The 21,134-nt window shown below is 57.1% G+C and overlaps 8 protein-coding genes across 8 annotated transcripts; 7 read left to right on the top strand and 1 right to left on the bottom strand.

Moving 5' to 3' along the window:
- Positions 1-1,219: 1,219 nt before the first annotated feature.
- Positions 1,220-2,734, top strand: RPL3 (60S ribosomal protein uL3; the record flags this gene model as incomplete). The annotated part of the gene is made up of 4 exons (XM_066779512.1): positions 1,220-1,311; positions 1,545-1,701; positions 1,756-2,429; positions 2,479-2,734. The coding sequence occupies 4 exons, from the start codon at positions 1,220-1,222 to the stop codon at positions 2,732-2,734; spliced, it is 1,179 nt and encodes a 392-aa protein (XP_066630316.1).
- Positions 2,735-3,751: 1,017 nt separating this feature from the next.
- On the top strand, positions 3,752-5,954 carry SDH1_2 (succinate dehydrogenase flavoprotein subunit; the record flags this gene model as incomplete). Its single annotated transcript, XM_066779511.1, has 3 exons — positions 3,752-3,793; positions 4,001-4,458; positions 4,511-5,954. 3 exons carry the CDS (start codon positions 3,752-3,754, stop codon positions 5,952-5,954), a joined length of 1,944 nt encoding a protein of 647 aa, XP_066630315.1.
- Positions 5,955-6,472: 518 nt separating this feature from the next.
- On the bottom strand, positions 6,473-8,444 carry CCT4 (T-complex protein 1 subunit delta; the record flags this gene model as incomplete). Its single annotated transcript, XM_066779510.1, has 8 exons — positions 6,473-7,315; positions 7,371-7,771; positions 7,829-7,997; positions 8,045-8,074; positions 8,126-8,155; positions 8,215-8,237; positions 8,290-8,341; positions 8,394-8,444. The coding sequence occupies 8 exons, from the start codon at positions 8,442-8,444 to the stop codon at positions 6,473-6,475; spliced, it is 1,599 nt and encodes a 532-aa protein (XP_066630314.1).
- A 383-nt stretch (positions 8,445-8,827) lies between these two features.
- On the top strand, positions 8,828-10,319 carry RPT1 (26S proteasome regulatory subunit 7; the record flags this gene model as incomplete). The annotated part of the gene is made up of 4 exons (XM_066779509.1): positions 8,828-8,922; positions 8,978-9,092; positions 9,145-9,374; positions 9,422-10,319. 4 exons carry the CDS (start codon positions 8,828-8,830, stop codon positions 10,317-10,319), a joined length of 1,338 nt encoding a protein of 445 aa, XP_066630313.1.
- An 884-nt stretch (positions 10,320-11,203) lies between these two features.
- Positions 11,204-12,585, top strand: SLS55_008093 (uncharacterized protein; the record flags this gene model as incomplete). Its single annotated transcript, XM_066779508.1, has 2 exons — positions 11,204-12,358; positions 12,409-12,585. 2 exons carry the CDS (start codon positions 11,204-11,206, stop codon positions 12,583-12,585), a joined length of 1,332 nt encoding a protein of 443 aa, XP_066630312.1.
- A 460-nt stretch (positions 12,586-13,045) lies between these two features.
- AMD1 (AMP deaminase) lies at positions 13,046-15,760 on the top strand (the record flags this gene model as incomplete). Its single annotated transcript, XM_066779507.1, has 2 exons — positions 13,046-14,584; positions 14,636-15,760. 2 exons carry the CDS (start codon positions 13,046-13,048, stop codon positions 15,758-15,760), a joined length of 2,664 nt encoding a protein of 887 aa, XP_066630311.1.
- A 1,370-nt stretch (positions 15,761-17,130) lies between these two features.
- Positions 17,131-18,515, top strand: PIC2_2 (Cu/Pi carrier; the record flags this gene model as incomplete). Its single annotated transcript, XM_066779506.1, has 4 exons — positions 17,131-17,616; positions 17,677-17,930; positions 17,990-18,360; positions 18,442-18,515. The coding sequence occupies 4 exons, from the start codon at positions 17,131-17,133 to the stop codon at positions 18,513-18,515; spliced, it is 1,185 nt and encodes a 394-aa protein (XP_066630310.1).
- Positions 18,516-19,540: 1,025 nt separating this feature from the next.
- On the top strand, positions 19,541-20,575 carry SLS55_008090 (uncharacterized protein; the record flags this gene model as incomplete). The annotated part of the gene is made up of 2 exons (XM_066779505.1): positions 19,541-19,807; positions 19,889-20,575. The coding sequence occupies 2 exons, from the start codon at positions 19,541-19,543 to the stop codon at positions 20,573-20,575; spliced, it is 954 nt and encodes a 317-aa protein (XP_066630309.1).
- Positions 20,576-21,134: the final 559 nt, after the last annotated feature.

Here is a 21,134-nt window from a genome sequence, read left to right as displayed (position 1 = left end):
AGCGCTGCACGGCGCATGACGTAGGTGTCGCCCGCATGACTCCCGCCAGCGCTGGTACCTTAAATCCTCCATCGCCTTCCCTTCTGCTGCTGGGCTGACGCGCTCAAAGCCTTGCCGCGCAAGCAGCCAGGCGAGGGCCGGGCGCCTGCATGAAAGCAGCGCTGCCCAGCCGGGCTGTCAAAGAAACGCCCACAATCGCAGACAGCCACGATTGCCGCCGGGGCCTTGACACCAACCAACCTCGATGGGCTGTTCCCGCCCGGATGCTGCAGAACATAAGCCACGGTGCCTGGGCTGTTTCTGGGGTCACGTCATGCAGGAGAGCTTCCCTTGTGGAGCTACCCTGGTGGCCGGCACCGTGGACCAATTAATAGTTGCCGCTTGTTTTAGCCAAAGGCTTGACCAGACCTATACACGCTCACGAAAACTCGCATGCTGCAGCTGGCTGCTTCTGCCCCTTTCATCAAAGTAGTGCCGTTCAATTGGTAGTAAAGGGCACGGCCGACTTGGCGTCCGAATGTGTACACGCGCAGCGAGGTCAATGGAGAGGTTAGACGTGTCTTGCAGAGGTCTTACACCCGATCGCATGCTGGATGCCGTTCCAATTGCGGATACTCCTGTGTTGCCTATGCAGCGCTTATTTGCACAGCTGGTAACAAAGAAATCGGGCCCATCCACATCTGCCTCACAGAAATTTTTGTAACGTACTTACGCATGTAGTAGAATCCAATTCCCGGATGTGAATTCAAGTGTGAATGCGCGCAAATCCGTCCAGATGATGGATCCAACTACCCATGCAGGAAGAATGTATCATTCTTGATTAGGCGAGAGCGCCCAATCTTCTGTTTACCTGCTATGTTGGCTCGATTGTTTTCTCCTTGCACCGTGTAAATGTGTAAATATGAGCGTGGGAGAGCGGGTGGGGGCGAAGACCTGCTGGGATGCACAGGCACAGGGCCACTTATGGATACAATGCAAAGACTCCAAGTACAAAGGGCAGTCACTATTCCCGAAGAACCCCGCCATCGCGCGTGGCTGCTGGCGGCCCTGATGGCCTTGGCTAAGATGTTGGAGGGTGTGTGCCGCGCCGGCACATCCTCGGTTCTCACTAGCGCCTTTCGCCTAACTCCCACCAGCTCGAAAAAGCCCACGGCTTCTCTTCTTGCTCAGCGAGACGACACAAGGACGACGACAACCCTCCCTCGACACCGTCGCAAAGATGTCCCACCGTAAGTACGAGGCGCCTCGCCACGGTTCGCTGGCCTTCCTGCCCCGCAAGAGGGCCTCCCGCCACAGAGGAAAGGTCAAGAGGTACGTTCACCCCAGGCGTCATTTCTGCGAATTCGACAACCAGCACTACAAGAGGAGGATGGAAGATGACGAGGCTGCACCCAACGCGAGCGAGCAACCTGAAGACGGAGTATTTTCAGCTATTACTCCCGATGTCAATTGCATGGCTTTGGGATTTGGAGCACGATTTTCGCAGCTTTTTCCACACCACCGCAATCGCGCGACCACAATCACTGACGTGCAAATTATTCCAGCTTCCCCAAGGATGACGCCAAGAAGCCCGTCCACCTCACCGCCACCATGGGCTTCAAGGCCGGTATGACCACCATCGTCCGTGACCTTGACCGTCCTGGCGCCAAGCTTCACAAGAAGGAGATCGTCGAGGCCTGCACCGTTGTCGAGACCCCTCCGGTATGGATCCAATGCAAAATTCTCAATCAACCCACATTTACTAACGAATTGCAGTTGATCGCCATCGGTGTCGTTGGTTACATCGAGACTCCCCGTGGTCTCCGTTCCCTCACCACCGTCTGGGCCGAGCACCTGTCGGATGAGATCAAGAGGAGGTTCTACAAGAACTGGTACAAGAGCAAGAAGAAGGCGTTCACCAAGTACGCGAAGCAGTACTCCGAGAACAGCGGCAAGTCCATCACCCGCGAGCTCGAGCGCATCAAGAAGTACTGCACCGTCGTCCGTGTCCTCGCCCACACCCAAGTCTCCAAGACTCCTCTCAAGCAGAAGAAGGCCCACCTCATGGAGGTCCAGGTCAACGGTGGCAGCATCGCTGAGAAGGTTGACTTCGCTCACGGCCTCTTCGAGAAGCCTATCGAGGTTGGCTCCATCTTCGAGCAGGACGAGGTGATCGATGTCATCGCCGTCACCAGGGGTCACGGTTTCAACGGTGTCACCTCCAGGTGGGGCACCAAGAAGCTTCCTCGCAAGACCCACAAGGGTCTGCGCAAGGTCGCCTGTATCGGTGCCTGGCACCCGTCCCACGTCCAGTGGACTGTTGCCCGTGCCGGTCAGATGGGTTACCACCACCGTACCTCGGTCAACCACAAGATCTACCGCATCGGCAAGGGTGAGGATGCTGGCAACGCCTCGACTGAGTTCGACGTCTCCAAGAAGACCATCACTCCGTAAGTTGCACCCTCCCTCATGCAAACAGTGGATTCTAACAATTGGCAGTCTTGGTGGTTTCGTCCGCTACGGTGAGGTCAAGAACGACTTCGTTCTCCTCAAGGGCTCCGTTCCCGGCACCAAGAAGAGGGTCGTGACTCTCCGCAAGTCCATGTTCACCCACACCAGCCGCCGGGCCCTCGAGAAGGTCGAGCTCAAGTGGATCGACACCTCGTCCAAGTTCGGTCACGGTGCTTACCAGACCCCCGCGGAGAAGAGGCAATACCTTGGCACGCTCAAGAAGGACCTTGCGCCCGCTGCTTAGGTTATTTTCTCTCTTTAGTCTGGTTTAGCATCTCAATTCATGATGGGCTGGTGGTAGCTTACATGGCGTTTTCATGTTCCCCCATTTTCAGTGTGAAGTAGCCAAAAGAAGCACGCACACTTACCAAAAAGATACTCAATGAGAAGGTCATGGACACAATGGAATGCCAAATGACGTCCGCTGCAAGTAGTTGATGTGCGTTTTCGCAATTGCTGGTTCTGGCATGCACGGATCATAAACATCTACCCTTTCCGAGGTGTGTTCCAAACATCTGGGTAGGAGGAACCATGTTCCTACATGCTCACTTAGCTTTACTTCCACCTACGGACTAAACGTACATGTTTGCGACGCTTCGCGGAGTTTGTCGAAGAGGGTTAGGTAGTCGCTTTTGCCGCCTGATATGATGGGGTAAATGTATAACCGCGGGGGCGGGTACGGCCAGACGCGGGAGATGATTCGGGGGAGTTCTGGCAAGCTCCGGCCATCTTCCGGTGGAGCGACGTTGTGAACAGGACACCAGCTGCGAAGCCGGGCCTTGCGTTATGTGAGGGTTCCGTTACAATTTAGCGATGCTGTTCGTAGTCGAACCAGCATTACATGTTGGCAGAGGGACTGTGTGAAGAAGACGGTGCATATGTTCGCGGAGCCGAAGGCGCGCGGTCATCTGATCTACCTTGGCCAAGCAATTCGGCATTCACATGCCGACGACCTGGGATGGCAGTGCATGCAATGTCTACCGGTAGGCACAGGGCAGCGTTGGAGCGCCGGCAATGTTAGAGGCGAATGCGGCGGCGAAGATTTGTCGGGTCCACGGGGTCGGATGGTCCATCTCACGACTGTGCACGCGGATCGCGGGCTCGAGGCTTTGGCCACAGTCCCGAGGTTGGCCGACAGCCAATGAGCGTGCTACCTTTTTTCCTGACGAAAGCGAGGACAGTCGGATAGCGCATCGGTACCAAGACCGCTCGCATACGCTCTTGCAACACCATCACCACTCCACTCTCCTCCATCCCCAAAATGTCCGCCCTTAGGTTGCGGCAGCTGGCCGCCAAGGCACAGGTACGCCGCCCTCTTCCCCGCCTGCCCCCCTCATCGCCCGCCCGAGCTCCGAACGCAACGCCGCAGCCCCGCGAGCTCGCTCACTCCCCGTGATGTGCCGATGTGCCCAGGGCGCGTGCCGCCGTCCGCCTCAATTGCATCGACGTGGATCGATACCGCATCATTCCGGCATGCCATTGCCGCTGTGGCTGACGCGCACCGGTACAGTTCTCCCGGGCCCTTCGTCCCCAGACGCGCGCCTTCTCCTCCACCAGGCCCGTCTCTAAGATCTTCACGAACGAGCCGCTCCGCGCCAAGGAGGCATCGCCTTTCCTCAGCAACAAGTACCCTGTGATTGACCACGAGTACGATGCCCTCGTTGTCGGTGCTGGTGGCGCCGGTCTTCGCGCCGCCTTCGGTCTCGCCGAGGCTGGCTTCAACACTGCTTGTATCTCCAAGCTGTTCCCCACACGTTCTCACACCGTCGCCGCGCAGGGCGGAATTAACGCTGCGCTCGGAAACATGCACGAGGACGACTGGAGATGGCACATGTACGACACTGTCAAGGGCTCGGATTGGCTCGGCGACCAAGACGCTATCCACTACATGACCCGCGAGGCGCCTCAGAGTGTCATTGAGCTTGAGAACTACGGATGCCCTTTCTCCAGAACTGACGATGGCAAGATGTAAGCTTGGGTCCATTCGCGTTGAAAAGGGTGCTAGCTGACTTTGCCACAGCTACCAGCGTGCTTTCGGTGGTCAGTCGCAGAAGTACGGCAAGGGTGGCCAAGCATACCGCTGCTGTGCCGCCGCCGACAGAACTGGTCACGCTCTTCTCCACACTCTTTATGGGCAGTCGCTGAGGCACAACACCAAGTACTTCATCGAGTTCTTTGCCATTGACCTGCTTATGGAGGATGGCGTCTGCAAGGGTGTCATTGCCTACAACCAGGAGGATGGCACGCTTCACAGGTTCCGCGCTCAGAACACCGTCCTGGCTACTGGTGGCTATGGCCGTGCTTACTTCTCTTGCACCTCCGCCCACACCTGCACTGGTGACGGCATGGCCATGGTTGCCCGTGCCGGTCTCCCCAACCAGGATCTCGAGTTCGTTCAGTTCCACCCCACTGGTATTTACGGCGCTGGTTGCTTGATTACTGAGGGTTCGAGAGGCGAGGGTGGTTACCTACTGAACTCGGAAGGTGAGCGTTTCATGGAGAGATACGCTCCTACCGCGAAGGATCTGGCTTCCCGTGACGTTGTCTCGCGTTCGATGACCATGGAAATTCGTGAGGGTCGTGGTGTCGGTCCTGAGAAGGACCACATCTACCTCCAGCTCAGCCATCTTCCTCCGGAGATTCTCCACGAGCGTCTCCCTGGTATCTCTGAGACCGCCTCTATTTTCTCCGGCGTCGATGTTACCAAGCAGCCCATCCCCGTCCTACCTACCGTCCACTACAACATGGGTGGTATTCCGACCAAGTACACCGGTGAAGTTCTTACCGTTGACGAGCAGGGCAAGGACAAGGTCGTTCCCGGCCTTTTCGCTTGCGGTGAGGCGGCCTGTGTCTCCGTTCACGGCGCCAACCGTCTCGGTGCCAACTCTCTTCTGGATCTTATCGTCTTCGGTCGCGCTGTTTCCCACACTATCCGTGACAACTTCACCCCTGGCCAGAAGCCCCAGCCCACGTCCGCCGACCTTGGCGCCGATTCCATCTCTGTCGTCGACCACGTCCGCACCGCGGATGGCCCCAAGTCCACGCACGAAGTCCGCCTTGCTATGCAAAAGACTATGCAGACGGACGTCTCCGTTTTCCGTACTCAGGAGTCGCTCGATGAGGGTGTCCGCAAGATCCACGACGTCGACGCCATGTACTCCCAGGTTGGCACCAAGGACCGCAGCATGATCTGGAACTCGGACCTCGTCGAGACGCTGGAGCTCCGCAACCTGCTCACCTGCGCCGTTCAGACCGCCGAGGCTGCCGCCAACCGCAAGGAGTCGCGCGGTGCCCACGCTCGCGAGGACTTCCCCGATCGTGACGACGAGAACTGGATGAAGCACACGCTCACCTGGCAGAAGAAGCCCCACGGCAAGGTTGACCTCAGCTACCGCTCCGTGACGGGCACTACGCTCGACGAAAACGAGTGCAAGAACGTGCCGCCGTTCAAGAGAACATACTAGAGAACCGAAGGGTGTTTTCAGCTTTGGGCGTGATCGGAATGTGATTGATGGAGTGGTCAGCAAAAGACAGGACTGATTGAGTCAGCATATTCAAGGTGCTGTCATGTAAATTTTTTCCCAATTGTTACAATTAAATGGCGTCATTTATCAACGTACCTACGACGCTTTGTAATAGTCATGAGTGACTTGCGATGTGTGAGATGCGATGGTCACAAGTCCGGCCATTTTCCACGATGCTGAAGACGATGAGACTTCCGTCCTTGCAATTCAAGAAACGGGTTCAAGATCCAAGGGACCAGGGGTCAACACGCGGACTATGCCAGTATATACTCATTCGTCTTCTCGCATCCCAAGCAAGGGAGAGAAAATGGCTTTTTGATTATACAGTTGTTCTCTAGCAGATTTTATCATCACCTTCATATGCCAAAATCGCCACGCATCCATCTCGAAGCATCCATTCGTCCCTGTCAAGCTTGTTCGTAAAACTCTCCTTCATTCCCATTACATCCTTCACCCTCTTAACGGCTCAGGGCGATGTCATCAATTCTGAGGAGCAGCTTCACGGTCTCGGCGGCCAGTTCTATGGCGGAGGTGGAGACGAGCAAAGGCTGAAGGACGTTCTCATCGGCGATGTTGTTCTTAACCCCGCCGCTCTTGATGGAGATGCCAGCCTGCTTCTCGCCGAGAGCGTGGCGGTGCCGCAACTCGGTGACGACCTTGATGGAGTTGAGGCCGGCGTTCTCGGCGAGGGTGACGGGGATGATCTCCATGGCGTCGGCGAAGGCCTTCCAGCAGATGGCCTCGGTGCCGGAGAGCGAGCGCGCCTGCGTGGCGAGCGACTGTGCAATCTCAATCTCGGGCGCGCCGCCACCGGCGAGCAGGGCCTTCTTCTTCACAAGGCAGCGCATGACGCACTGGGCATCGTGGATGGAGCGCTCGACCTCGTCGAGGATGAGCGAGTTGGCGCCCCGGCACACCAGCGAGACGGTCTGGCCTTGCGACTTGACGCCGGTGACCTTGACTATCCTTGCGCCGGAGCTCTGAACCTCCTCGATCAGGTCGGCGGAGCCGAGCTTGTCCTCGGTGAAAGAGTCGATGTCGGCAATGGGCTTGCAGCCAGTGCTCTTGGTGATGAACTCGATCTCATCGCGCTCGATTTCCTTGACGCAGAGGATGTTGAGCTTGGCGAGGAAGTGCAGGGAGAGGTCGTTGACCGCGTCCCTGAGGATAGACTTCTGGATGAAGAGAACGTTGCACTTGGCCTTCTTGATCTTCTTCACCATGTTCAGCAGGTATGTTCTCTCCTCCTTGAGAATCTTGTCCATCTGCCTGTAGTCATTGACGACGATCTGGTTCTCCATCTATCAAACAGTTAGCAAGTGGCCAGCTCTACGTTGTCCCAGGCTCCGTTCTTACATCGGGCTTCGGCGGGCTCAGCTGGAACTGGATCAACCCAATTCTAGCTTTCTCCATTCTCACGGGGCCGCCGCCGCTCTTGACAACCTGCTGTTGCAGCACTAGTCCGTCAACCATCTCGCTCTCGTCCACGGTACCACCGGGCTTCTTCAGAATTCTAATGTTCTTCAAGTCAACATTGTCCGCCGTCTTCGCATCGATGATCTTAAGGACGGAATCCACGGCCATCGGGGCGAGCTTAGGCTCCTGGGCAACGATCTTCGAAGACAGGGAGGTGGATGCGGCCTTAAGGAGCGCGGCGCGGTCGGTAAGGGCGAGAGGGATGGACATGTCATGGAGGACCTGGACTGCTGCCGCCGCAGCACGCTGGAAGGACTCCGAAATGGTGGTGGGGTGGATACCTGCGCACTTCTGTCTCAGCATACGTTCAGATCATGTTTCTGGCCTCAGAGGTATACCCTTTGACAATAACCGCTCCGCCGCTCCGAGCAAGCTACCGCAAATCACAACCACCGACGTCGTGCCGTCACCAGCCTCAATGTCCTGGGCGTTTGCGAGGTCGACGAGCATCTTTGCCGCAGGGTGGAGAACACTCATGTCACGGAGCATAGTGTTGCCATCGTTGGTCTGGATCGGTCAGGACCTCAGTACGTCTTGAGGGGCGCGGGGCTTACAATGAGGGTCTCGCCTTTGCCGGTTTGGATCTGAAGAGATGTCAGGAAGCTGTAGATCGGTTTGTAGACGGGACACCTTACCATCTTATCCATACCCCTCGGACCCAGCGACTAGTATTGCAACGTTAGCCTGCTGTCCAGCTCCTGCTGGTGCTCCCCTTTTGGCTTACAGTTCTGATGGCATCCGCAACAGCTGCCCCGAGAGTTAGCAAACGTAGCTTCAATCCACGCTGCAAAGTGCATACCTCTTGCGGCAACGATGTTGGCCGTGCGCACCGCCTGGGGCTTCTCCTTGTCCTGCGATACAGTTAGCTGCCATCTGCAGCTGCTTGGGAATTGTTTTGTTGACCTTGAAAGCGGCATTTCCGGAGCCACCGCTGGAAACTGCAGCACTGGCCATTTTGACGCGTGGTGGGAGGGCGGATGGAGGTGGTGGCAGGGAGTAACGCGGAGGGGTGCAGCAGTGACACTCTCCGAAAACTGCGGGACGCGATGCGGGCGGTCGAATTTCGCGGAAAGCTGCCTCAGGCACGCCGGAACAAGCCGCCGCCTTGCCCGGCGTACGGCGGCCATTACATACCTACGCACCGACCTACCTACCCTTGGACGTTCCGCCAGCGGCGCGAGCTCCAGTTGCATCAACACCTCACCCATCCACCGCGCTCCATCCTCACCCACCACCACGCCCGCCCCGCTGCCAACGCGCACTCCGCACCCGCTGCATCCCCGCCCGATCCTTGCGGGTATTCGTTTCGACGTGCGACACGTCGCCTCGCCTCCAACATGCCCAGTGCCACCGGCCAGAACTGGGAGAAGTTCCAGAAGAGCTACGCCGATGATGAGGTAGAAGAGAAGAAGATCACGCCTCTTTCCGATGAGTATGGCAGCGCTCGCAGCTCCGGAAACGCTGCACAGCCGCTGACTCCGATGCAGGGACATCCAAGTGCTCAAGACCTACGGCGCCGCGCCCTACGCTACGGAGCTGAAGAAGCTCGAAAAGGAGATCAAGGACAAGCAGCAAAGCGTGAACGAGAAGATCGGTGTGAAGGTAGCATGCTCCACCCGCGTTAGCCATTGTCGCCATCTCACATTATCGCTAGGAATCTGACACCGGTCTTGCGCCGCCGCATCTCTGGGATATCGCCGCCGACAGACAACGCATGAACGAAGAGCAACCGCTGCAAGTCGCAAGATGTACGAAGATCATCCAGGATGAGAAGGACTCAGAGAAGAGCAAATACGTGATCAACGTGAAGCAGATCGCCAAGTTCGTCGTCAACTTGGGCGAGCGTGTCAGTCCTACGGATATTGAGGAGGGCATGCGTGTTGGGTAAGTCAATCCTCTTGCTGTGAAGCATAGCAATGATCCCCTAACAGAGTCGCGTTCGCCGACAGCGTCGACCGCAACAAGTACCAGATTCTCCTGCCGCTGCCTCCCAAGATCGATCCGTCCGTTACCATGATGACCGTCGAGGACAAGCCCGACGTGACATATGGCGATGTCGGCGGTTGCAAGGAACAGATTGAGAAGCTGCGTGAGGTCGTTGAGATGCCGCTCTTGTCGCCGGAGCGTTTCGTCAACCTTGGAATCGATCCCCCGAAGGGTGCTCTGCTCTATGGCCCCCCCGGTACCGGCAAAACGCTCTGCGCTCGTGCTGTCGCCAACAGGACAGACGCCACCTTCATCCGTGTCATTGGTTCGGAGCTGGTGCAGAAGTACGTTGGTGAGGGTGCTCGTATGGTGCGCGAGCTGTTCGAGATGGCGCGGACGAAGAAGGCCTGCATTATCTTCTTTGACGAAGTTGACGCTATCGGAGGAGCACGTTTCGATGACGGTGCGGGCGGTGACAACGAAGTGCAGCGAACCATGCTGGAGCTGATCACTCAGCTGGACGGTTTCGATTCGCGTGGTAACATCAAGGTCATGTTCGCTACGAACAGGCCATCAACGCTCGACCCTGCTCTCATGCGTCCTGGACGTATCGACCGCAAGATCGAGTTCTCGCTGCCTGACATGGAGGGACGCGCCAACATCCTCCGCATTCACGCCAAGAGCATGTCGGTTGAGCGTGACATCAGATGGGAGCTCATCTCGCGCCTGTGTCCCAATTCCACCGGTGCTGAGCTGCGCAGCGTTGCTACGGAAGCTGGCATGTTTGCTATTCGTGCCAGGAGAAAGGTTGCTACCGAGAAGGACTTCCTGGCTGCCGTCGACAAGGTCATCAAGGGCAACCTCAAGTTTAACTCGACGGCTACCTACATGCAGTACAACTAATCGGAGAGGCTACAAGTTGGTCTTGTGGTGCCTTCTCTGTGTTACGAATCTTACTTCTGGATTTGCGCGTTCAGGAACGGTGGGCGTGGACTCTGCATGGCGATCGAAGGGCGTGTGTATGTACAATACTAGAGGATCCTCGAAAGTAGAAGATCAAGCATCACACACGATCAGTAATGACGTACTTAGGGTTCCGATGTAAGATGTGAGATGATTTGCACCGAGGCGTGCTATGCGGAGAACAGGCTTCTCTGGTGTACTAGGCCAGGCGAAGCCCCGATCGGAGACCAAACCTGACAGACCTTTTCTCGTCCTCTTTACATTCCTGGGAGTATTGCAGCTAGCCATGGATCTCCAGAATCAGGTGGTGACTGCCGGAGTAGGGAGGCCTTCCCGACCGGACCCGAAGGCGGCCAGAGATTGGGCCCGGGCGCTTTGCCGAAGGCTCCCGGCAGGCTGCGCGAGTGCGCCGAACTCCGCCATGCCTTTGAACTCTCTTCCTTTCGTCCTGAGAGAACTTGTCTCTGCGCTCATTGGCCCCGCCCTTGCAATCCGCACGTACGGATCTAATCTTATCAGGCAAGGTTCGAAGCTCGGTTGCATGTGGGACGAAGGCTCGCAAGCGGCAAAATAGTCCGGCGACGGCCTTTTGTCTCTCCTCAAACCCTCGCTACCAGTGCTGTGCTCATAACACTCAAGAAGTGTGCCTTTCGGTCTTGTGTGAGAACGTATCCACGACAAGCCTGTTGCTCACATCGGAACCCTTGTTCGCCATCCTGCATCACCCGACTCAGACACCCCCGTCATTCCCCGCATGAGGCTTGACCTTCCGGCTCATCTCAAAATCCTATAGGAACGTCACTTCTCCCTTCTCTCTGTACAACATGGACCGCCAGCGGAAGCCCGAGGAGCACAAGGGCGCTGCGCCTCCTCGTAACACCGGCAAAGAGCCATCTATGTCATCCAGAATCGCCGCCTCGGCGTCAGGCCTCGCCAAGGATATGCTCGGTAGTGGCAGCGCCGATGAGGCCCAGTCCGCCTTTGCCTCAGGATCCGGACTCTCAAGGAAACTCCAGAACGGCACAGGGACCGCAGGTGCTTCGACCTGGGCGCAATCGCTACCTTCCAGGCAGAACGGGTCGTCATCACGTGTCAGCAACGGAAGCGGTGAGCCTTTCAGGTCTCAGGAAGGCTTCCGGACCACTTCGACCGAGTCCAATGCATTTGAGGACTGGACTATCGACGAGTTCCTTGCGACAGGTCCTCCGGCCACGCTTTCGGAAAGCAACGGTGGATTTTTAAAAGATGGACTGAACCTTACTCCTGGTCAAAGTGCCTCCAGTGGACCCACTGGATTCGACGACGGTGCTGAAGTTAGACTACTGCTTTCCGATCCCGCCTTCTCCGCCGAAGAAAGCGCAGACATGCAGATGGCGGATCCCACGCCAGAGACGGTCAATGACCTTTTCGGCCAGAACTTTTCTCCGGAGGAAAGGGAAATAGCTGAGAAAATGAAGTCATCCCTTCCGCCGCCACCGCAACACAATGGTGTTTCGCCGCACAACCCTCTGAATCTCCGCCCTGAGTTTGCCAATCCGCAGTTGGAGGAAGAGATCAGAGATCTGTCGCGGACCCTAGGGCCGGGAGAAGAGGGCGTTATGACGTTCAGCAATGCGCAGCGGCACCACTGGTTGGCTGAATGGGACGACGTGCTCAACGGCTACACGGATGAAGTGTGGGGTGAGATGCTGCCAGTGGTCAAGGAGGCCCGGAGTCAGCTTGAAGAGGTCAAGACAGGGACGGAGCGTCTTGATAGCAAGGCCGTGGCGAGGCTGAGGATGATCCTGGGCCACGTGGTCGACACGGAACAAACAGCCTTGCAAGATGGGATGCAAGATCTACGGCAGCTGCACCGTCCGACGCAGCAATTCGATGGGCGCAGTTACGCGGTGCAGCAGCCGTCATACGGGAAGGAGGAGCAGAACGACAGCGATTGGGCGGTTCCAGCGTTCCACTGCCCCTACGTAAGCTGTCATAAGGTAAGCCACCCGCTCTTTGTCCCGAGCTAAGCAGGCTAACGGGCACCCAGCAATTCCGCAACGCGTCACAGCTGCGGACGCACTCGCAGCAGCACAACGGCTATGCGTGCCCGCACTTTGGCTGCGGCGACCGGTTCGAAGACTCCGAGGAATGGGCAGGCCACATCAAGCGCTCGCACCACGGGCTCCTGGAGGCACGGCCGGGAGACGAAGACTTGGGCGTGTAGAATAATCGAGTGTCTATTAGCGGCAACAGGAGGCAACGAGGGGTCCGGGGCCGGCATGGATTGGCCTTCTCCTGAGGTCTCCCCACGCACTTGGTGGGTCTTTTTGTCACCATCCCCACAATACGTAGAGCTGCGGTCCAGGCACCTGATCACTATAGACTTCAGGAACTGGCAAAAGCAAGCAGCGCACGAGTCATAGGCCGGTCCACAAGCCACAGTGCAGCATATAACACAGACTGGGCCGCCACTGCCCGTTGTTCTCCCACGGCTGTGCGACCCCTCTCGCCCTCGACGCTCTCTACACGTCACGCTCGGAGCCGCCAAGACGCGGCGGAGGGTCTAAGCTCGGGGCGATCAGCGCGATAACTCTATCGGAGGGGGCCGCCTCCCACCTTCACAGGAAAAATGTCGAAAGGTATGCTGCTGCCCGCCACCATGCCCCAACCCGCTCTAACCCGCCATGGTGTCCCTCGCAGCCGCCCAGACGCTGTTGCCCGACGACTCGCCCGACCTCCCGCCCGACGACATTTCCTCCGAGGATGACCAGCTCGCGCTCGAGCACTCGTCCGACGACCGCGACACGCCGGAGAACGGCAGCGATGCAGCACAAGACGCCCAAAAAAGCAAGATAACGGGTGCTGGTGACGGGGATGCGGGCGCCAGCATGGATGCCGGCGGCAGTGCTGCTAATGCATCCGACGGCGCACAAACCGGTCTGCTGCCCAGGGATAAACAGCGCAGGACGGCCTTCTACGACCGCGCCTCCGAGAAGCAGATGAGCCATTCCGAGGCCAAGCAGTTTTTCCAGCGCCACCAGCTCGAGACCCAGGTCGGCAGCAATTGGTCGCAGGACGGCGACAACGACATGGTTCCGCGATCCCAGCGCTCGCCCCGCGCCACCGTCCATGCCCAGGGACACACCAGCTACAGGTCCACTTTGCCTGTCGAGGTCGAGTCCCCAAACCCGGACAAGCTGCCCAGCCTCGCCGGAGCATTCGGTGCCCCTAGCTACTACGCTCAAGCCAAGCCAGACGACCCTTTCCTCGAGGCCGACCGCATAGCCCGCTCCCACAATCACCATCCTACTCTTCCGCATGAATCCAAGCCGCTGTTGGAGCAGCACGGTATACACGGTGCCGGGGCTGGAGTCGGCGTCGGTTATGGCAATGGCGGCTTTGCCGCCAACGATTCCAGTGTGGCCGAAGAGTTGCGGAATATCTACACGCAGATCCAGAAAGTCCTCGACATCCGCCACAAGTACATGCGTCTCTCCCTGCAGGGCGACTTCGACAACCCCAAAGATGACCCGAGCTGGGAAATCTATCCGCCGCTGCCGGATCCTGCCTGGGACCACAACCGCTATGCAGGCGCTGCTACCAATGGCCTCAACAGCATGAGTAACAGCCAAATGCTTGATCCTGACGCGAAGCCGCGAGCACCCCCGAAACCGCCAAGGAAGCCGGGCCACGACATCGGCGAGGACTTCGACATTGATGATTTGCTGCCTCTCCCTGGCCCGTCGGAGATGAACTTCAAGCTCGACGACAGCAGTGTGTTCCAGGTCTATGAAACCGAGGCTTCGGCTGAGCTCAACAAGCCCATGGTGAACATTCCAGATATCAGGGAGTTCTACATGGATCTGGACGAGATTATCAGCGTATCTACCGACGGACCCATCAAAAGTTTTGCCTTTAGGCGTCTGCAATATCTCGAGGGAAAGTTCAACCTCTATTACCTGTTGAACGAGTACCAGGAAATAGCAGACAGCAAGAAGGTGCCCCACAGAGATTTCTACAACGTCCGTAAGGTCGACACTCACGTTCATCACTCTGCCTGCATGAACCAGAAACATTTGCTTCGGTTCATCAAGAGTAAGATGAAGAAGTCTCCAGATGAGGTCGTACTGTACAGGGACGGCAAGCATCTGACCTTGAGAGAGGTCTTTGAGAGTATCAACTTGACTGCGTATGACCTCAGTATTGACACTCTTGACATGCACGTAGGTTTGACGGCAAGCTAGATGTGGGGCGTTCTTTGCTGATATTTGCAGGCCCACACGGACAGCTTCCACCGATTCGACAAGTTCAATCTGAAGTATAACCCTATCGGGGAATCCAGGCTGAGGACCATCTTTTTGAAGACTGACAACTACATCCACGGACGCTATCTGGCGGAGATCACGAAGGAGGTTATGGCGGATCTAGAGTCCAGCAAGTACCAGATGGTGGAGTGGAGGATCTCCATCTACGGCCGCGATCTCGAGGAATGGGACAAGCTCGCCGCATGGGTCGTCGACAACAAGCTCTTCTCTCTCAACGTTCGATGGCTCATCCAGGTCCCTCGCCTTTACGACGTCTACAAGAGTTCCAACTTGATGAACAACTTCGAGCAGATTGTTCGCAACATTTTCCAGCCCCTGTTCGAGGTCACCAAAGACCCCAACAGTCACCCCAAGCTGCACGTCTTCCTCCAGAGGGTGATTGGCTTTGACAGTGTTGACGACGAGAGCAAGCCTGAACGTCGGCTTTACAGGAAGTTCCCCAAGCCAAAGTGGTGGGACACTAAGCAGAATCCTCCCTACAGCTACTGGATCTACTATCTCTTCGCCAATATTGCTTCGCTCAACGTCTGGCGCAAGCAGCGGGGCTTCAATACATTCCTGCTCAGGCCGCACTGTGGAGAAGCGGGCGATACCGATCACTTGGCGGCAACGGTGCTCTGCTGCCATAGCATCAGCCATGGCTTGATGCTCAGGAAGGTCCCCCTTCTACAATATATTTTTTATCTGGACCAGATCGGCATTGCCATGTCTCCGCTCAGCAACAACGCACTTTTCCTAGCGTACGAGCGGAACCCGTTCCTCTCCTACTTCAAGCGCGGCCTGAACGTGTCTCTGTCGACGGATGATCCGCTTCAATTCGCTTTCACCAAAGAGCCCTTGATCGAGGAATACTCGGTGGCCGCCCAGATCTACAAGCTCAGTGCGGTGGATATGTGCGAATTAGCCAAGCATTCGGTCGAGCAGAGTGGTTTTGAGCACGCTGTCAAGCAGAGATGGCTGGGTGCGAACTACCATCTGCCTGGTGTTGCAGGAAACGACATGAGCAAGGTCAACGTTCCGAACATCAGAGAGGCATTCCGCCACGAAACGCTGCAGGCTGAGCTCGCCATGTAAGTGGATCGACAAGTCTATTGCGAACAGCTGTTGACATGATGACAGGATTTCTCGATACACTAGCACTGCCACCACTGAGCCGCTCTCGGTGCATAACGTAGCAGCGAAGACGCCGGCCGAGCAAGCAGCAAATGGAGCAGCACGGCAACCAGCTTCGCCCGCGACAAGAAAGACACTGCAGGTTAACGTGCCTCTCGCTCAAGCGCCCACATCAGCACCCCAGGACCGGCTGAAGAGCGTGAAGAATGCCCACCTTAAAATGTCGGCTTCTTCCAGCGACCTCGTGGGCCACAATGACGGGTCCACGCCCGACAACCACATCAACGTCACGCGCAAAACTAACCGCTCGTCCTCGATGGTGGCGACAACTCCGTCGGTGATTCCGATGCCGCAGCCTTTCTTCGGGCCGCCTCTTTCTCCCCAGCAGAGCGTCACGTCGGCGTCGGCCTCACACCTCGACCCTCACGAGCCTAGGCTTTTCCCGGGAGTTGTGAGCAGGCATCGCAAGAGCAGCAACACACAGAGACCGGTACTGGAGACTGGCGAGCTGGACAGTACCTGGGTGGGGGTGAAGAAGAGCGGGTCACACCCACTGACGGATGCAAGCGATGCGGCGGTCTTTGACGAGCCGTTGGAGGAGGAGTCGGAGGGCGAGGACGAAGGGAAGGAATGAAGAGGATAGAAGATGGCTGACAGCGGCTCACTAGAGAAATGGCGTATGTTTCAAGGCAGAAAGGACGTTAGGGAGGCGTTGGCAGTTTGCGAAGAAGGGACGGAAAAGGGGATTTCGGAACCACGTCTTTCTTGCTGGCTCTTCTGCTTGGATACGATATGCATTCTAATGGAGTTCAATCTCTGCTCGCAACAAGATGGTCTCGTGCTTGTCTGCTGCAAGGGCCGACGACGCTCGGTCTGAATGTATGCACTTCGCAGCATGCACCGGTATACTGCAGACATGCCGGCAATGCAGATGGTATGTCCCTTTGTTTCATCTACAGTTTTCTTTCGGCGCAAGATAAGGCTCACATCTCCACTGCGCCTTTTTCTCCCCTCCAGTCATGTCTCGTATTCCTTCGATCCTTCGCCGGGTATTGCGGGAATATGCGGACTTAAGGCAGCTGACGCGCGACAAGGAAGCGGCGGCCAAGCATCACCTCCGCACCTCCCCAACCACAGCAGCTGACTCACAAACATCATCGGTCGCAGCTATCCGTTGCGCTCCCATCAATTGACCCCGCCCTGTTGTTTGCCCTCTGCTCAGAGCCGTGAGTACTACCACCCAACCACAGACGTTCCTCAACCCCGCATCCCTCCGAGCCGAGCTATCCCAGAGCTGATCCAAGCTAATCCAACAAACAGCTCCAACAACCATGCCGCTCACATCGCAACTGTTCCCCTCCCCAGCCACCCTGTGCAGCGCCTTCCCCTCCGTTCCGTCCTCCGATGGAATCGCCAATCGCACGTCATCGTCCTCCAAGTACCCGCCCGCGCACCAGGAGCTGTACGGCGCCTGGAGCGCCGTCGACGACGCCAAGGACAGGGCAGGCAAGCTGAGCGACGCGGCGGTGCAGGAATTTGAGAAGGCGAGAGGTGTGGCGCAGGCCAAGGCGGCGCAGGCGAGCAGCAGCAAGATCGAGCTTTACTCGGCCAAGTATTACGCCGCGTGCACCTTTGGTGGGCTGCTAGCGTGCGGCCTCACGCACACGGCCGTCACGCCGCTCGACCTGGTCAAGTGCCGTCGCCAGGTCGATGCGAATCTTTACAAGGGCAATTTCGAGGCCTGGGGCAAGATCGCGCGTGCCGAGGGCTTCCGTGGCATCTTTACCGGTTGGGGGCCGACATTCTTTGGGTACTCGGTCAGTATTTACCCTGGTTCGGGGAGCATTGAGGGCTGATGGTGATGGTGTTGTGAATAGGCCCAAGGTGCCTTCAAGTACGGCGGATACGAGTACTTCAAGAAATTCTACTCCGACCTGGCTGGTCCTGAGGCAGCCCAGAAGTATAAGACGGTGCTTTACCTGACAGCCAGCGCCTCCGCAGAGTTCATCGCCGACGTTGCGCTCTGCCCCTTCGAGGCCGTCAAGGTCCGCATTCAGACCACCATCCCGCCGTTCGCCAAGGGAACTTTCGATGGCATGTCAAAGGTGACGGCGAAGGAAGGAACCGCAGGGTCTGATTACCACCGCATTTCAGCTCCGTAACTTTCTACTGACATTTCCTTACCCTCAGTCTATTCAAGGGTCTTTATCCCCTCTGGGGCCGCCAGATCCCGTACACAATGATGAAGTTCGCGTCCTTCGAGACCATCGTCGAGGCCATCTACAACTACCTGCCCGGCACCAAGAACGACTACGGCAAGGGCGCGCAGACTGCCGTCTCCTTCTCCGGTGGCTACCTGGCGGGAATTCTGTGTGCGATAGTGTCGCATCCGGCCGACGTGATGGTGTCGAAGCTGAACGCCGAGCGCGCTCCCGGCGAAGCCTTCGGCGCCGCGATGAAGCGCATCTACAGCAAGATCGGCTTTGGCGGGTTGTGGAATGGGCTGCCGGTCAGGATCGTTATGATTGGCACGCTCACCGGTCTGCAATGGATGATTTATGGTAAGTTTAATGCCTTCCTGCACGCACACGGGCAATAATCGCTGCACGGGATGCTCTGCTAATACATGTGTCCCTTTGCAGATTACTTCAAGATCTACATGGGCTTCCCGACCACGGGCGGCCCGTCGCCGCAACAGGAGAAGCAAAAGGCGTAAATTTCGTATGGCGGTGGTCGTTGTTCCTTGCTGGCAAGAGATGCTGAGTCAAGCTCCTTTGTTTCCTTGGTTTCTGAGAGTAGGGGAGGTAGGTGGTCGCAGGGGATGATCGCCACCCTTTCCTTTGTATTATAGTACCTTTGATCGACGAATATGACAGCCAATTCCACTCCTGACCTTGTTGTGTGGTTTTGAGCAGTTCTTGATGAATCTCGAGCCTTCGAGTGCTGCCACACAAGCAAGTGGTTCAGCACATAATGTCGACGCTACTTCAGAATTCATTTGCTCACCAGCAGCAGTGCAAGAAGGTCTGCCTTTCGGTCCCTCTCGGTTTAGGTCGTAGGACATGGCGGTGGCAAACGCGGCTCTACGTCGCCCTGCCTCCCCCATCTGCCCTGCATTTCGCTGGGTTTTCCTACTTATGCCGAAGACGCGGGGCTAATGTGCGAAGTGAATTTCATCTGAGATGTGTTCTGCTGACGCGGGCAGTTGAAGGCTATGTTTGGATATTTCTGTATTGGTTTCAAAGGTGAAGCGCATTCTTTCTCGCAATCTTCGGTGCTAGGGCGGATATATTACTACAAGCGGTAATTATCAAACGCGCTTACATTTCCACAACAAGCAAGGGCCCGTGCGCTCAGCCGTTGGGAACGAACAGCGAGCTCTATCCTCCTTGCTTGATAATAGTTGTATCTCATGTTCGTATGCTGCGAAGTAGGGCAAGAGCGACCCTATGCTGCAAGCGGTGCGCCAAAACCTTAGTCTGATGCTTATTCCTGCGCACAACGGCAAGGTAATACCCCACTTGCTGACAAAATGCATCGCTGCTCCCTGATCAGTATCTCCGACACTTAACCTCAGTGGTTTGTGAATCAATGCAAGCATACGCGTCTGACCTGATGTCGTTATGACCCCGCCGCTTAGCAATCCATCTGCTTAACAAATCAGCCAAGCGGTATTAAAGCTACGTTGGTTTCCTCCCCAGCACAACCAGTCAGTTCATCACACCGACCATTCATCAAGTCATGGAGAACAACTCGATCGCCTTTTTCCCCGCCTCGGGAGGCATCGGCGGGGGAACGTATCGCCACCTTGCCAACCTCATCGACGCGAAGAGGCTCATTCTGGTCGCTCGAAGCCCGGAGAAGGTGCCTGAAAAATACAAGGCCGCCGGAGCGGTAGTTAGGCACGGCGACTACGACCACCTCGAGACTCTCGAGCATGCATTCGACGGCGCCCGCTACCTCAACCTGGTTTCCTACGCCAGTGTCTCGCACAAGCATCGCTTCAATGTAAGTGGCGAACAAGACCACCACCAACACACCTTGAAGCCGGACAAAACACAGTCATGCTAATCGCTCCCACAAAAAAAGGTCCAAAAAGCCGCCATCGACGCGGCCATCAAGTCCGGCGTCACCCACGTCTTCTACTCCTCCCTCGGCTTCGCCGGCGGCGCCGACCCTAACAACACCGTCGCCCACGTCATGAAGGCCCACCTCGACACCGAGCGCTACCTCGCCTCCCTTTCCGCCAGCAACCCCGACTTCACCTACACCGTCGTCCGCCAGGGCCTCTACACCGAGTCCTTCCCCATGTACCTCGCCTTCCTCGACCTCGCGAACCCGCCCGCCGAGGTCAAGATCCCGCACGACGGCACCGGCCCGGGCATCTCGTGGGTGAAGCGCGACGAGCTGGGCGAGGCCACCGCGCGCCTGATCGCGAGCTACGTGCGCGACCCGGCGTCGTTCCCGCACGTCGACGGCACGCTCTTGCTCTCCGGCCCGCGCGACGTGTCCCTCGGCGAGAGCGTCGCCATCATCGGCCGCATCCTCGGAAAGGACATCAAGGTCCGGCAGGTGTCCGTCGACGAATGGGAAAATCAGGATTCGGTCAGGGGCGCGTCGGCCTACCTGGAGGGGGGCATGGCGAAGCCGTGGGCGACGTCGTGGGATGCGTTGAGGGAAGGGGAGGGCGCTGCGGTCACGCCGCATCTGCGAAACTTGCTCGGCAGGGAGCCGGAGGCGTTTGAGAAGACGGTTGCGGATTTGGCGAAGCAGTGAGTGGGGTGATTGCGGGGCGATTGTGGACACATGATTTGGTAGGTAGCTAGCCATGTGATTCATTTCACTTTGCTCAAGCCGACATGATCGATCGGGAAAGGGGCCACTGTACCTGAACTCGAACAGTTTGGCAGATTCCACGCGTGACGCATGACATGGACCGATCCGGCGTGTGGGATGTGCCATCCCCATGAGTCGGTTCGAGGTTGCCAAAGCCTTCCGAAGCCTGAGTAGATAGTCCGCTATAGCGATGTCACCGGGGTGCATTTCTCATCCGAGTCGGCACTAGTAACGACTGCAGAGAAGCCAAGGACCGGATTCTGAAATGCAAGAGGTCAATGAAGCAACGACGATGGCTCGAGGGGGCAACCTCTCCGCCTTTATAAATGGTGGTCTACAACTGAGGCGTGATTATACACCCCGAGTCTCCGGTGTAGATGGATATGACACGTTCACTACAGCCTCGAAATGTAGCAGCTGGGATCCTTAAAACTGACAAGCGTCATGTCGATGCACGGCCACAGACCGTTACTTTGACAGCCATTCATTTTTGTCTTCT

This window comes from Diplodia seriata (assembly GCF_021436955.1).
Source record: "Diplodia seriata strain FDS-637 chromosome Unknown scaffold_8, whole genome shotgun sequence".
In the NCBI taxonomy this organism is placed as follows: Eukaryota; Fungi; Ascomycota; class Dothideomycetes; order Botryosphaeriales; family Botryosphaeriaceae; genus Diplodia; species Diplodia seriata.
This window is presented reverse-complemented; position numbering and strand designations above follow the sequence as displayed.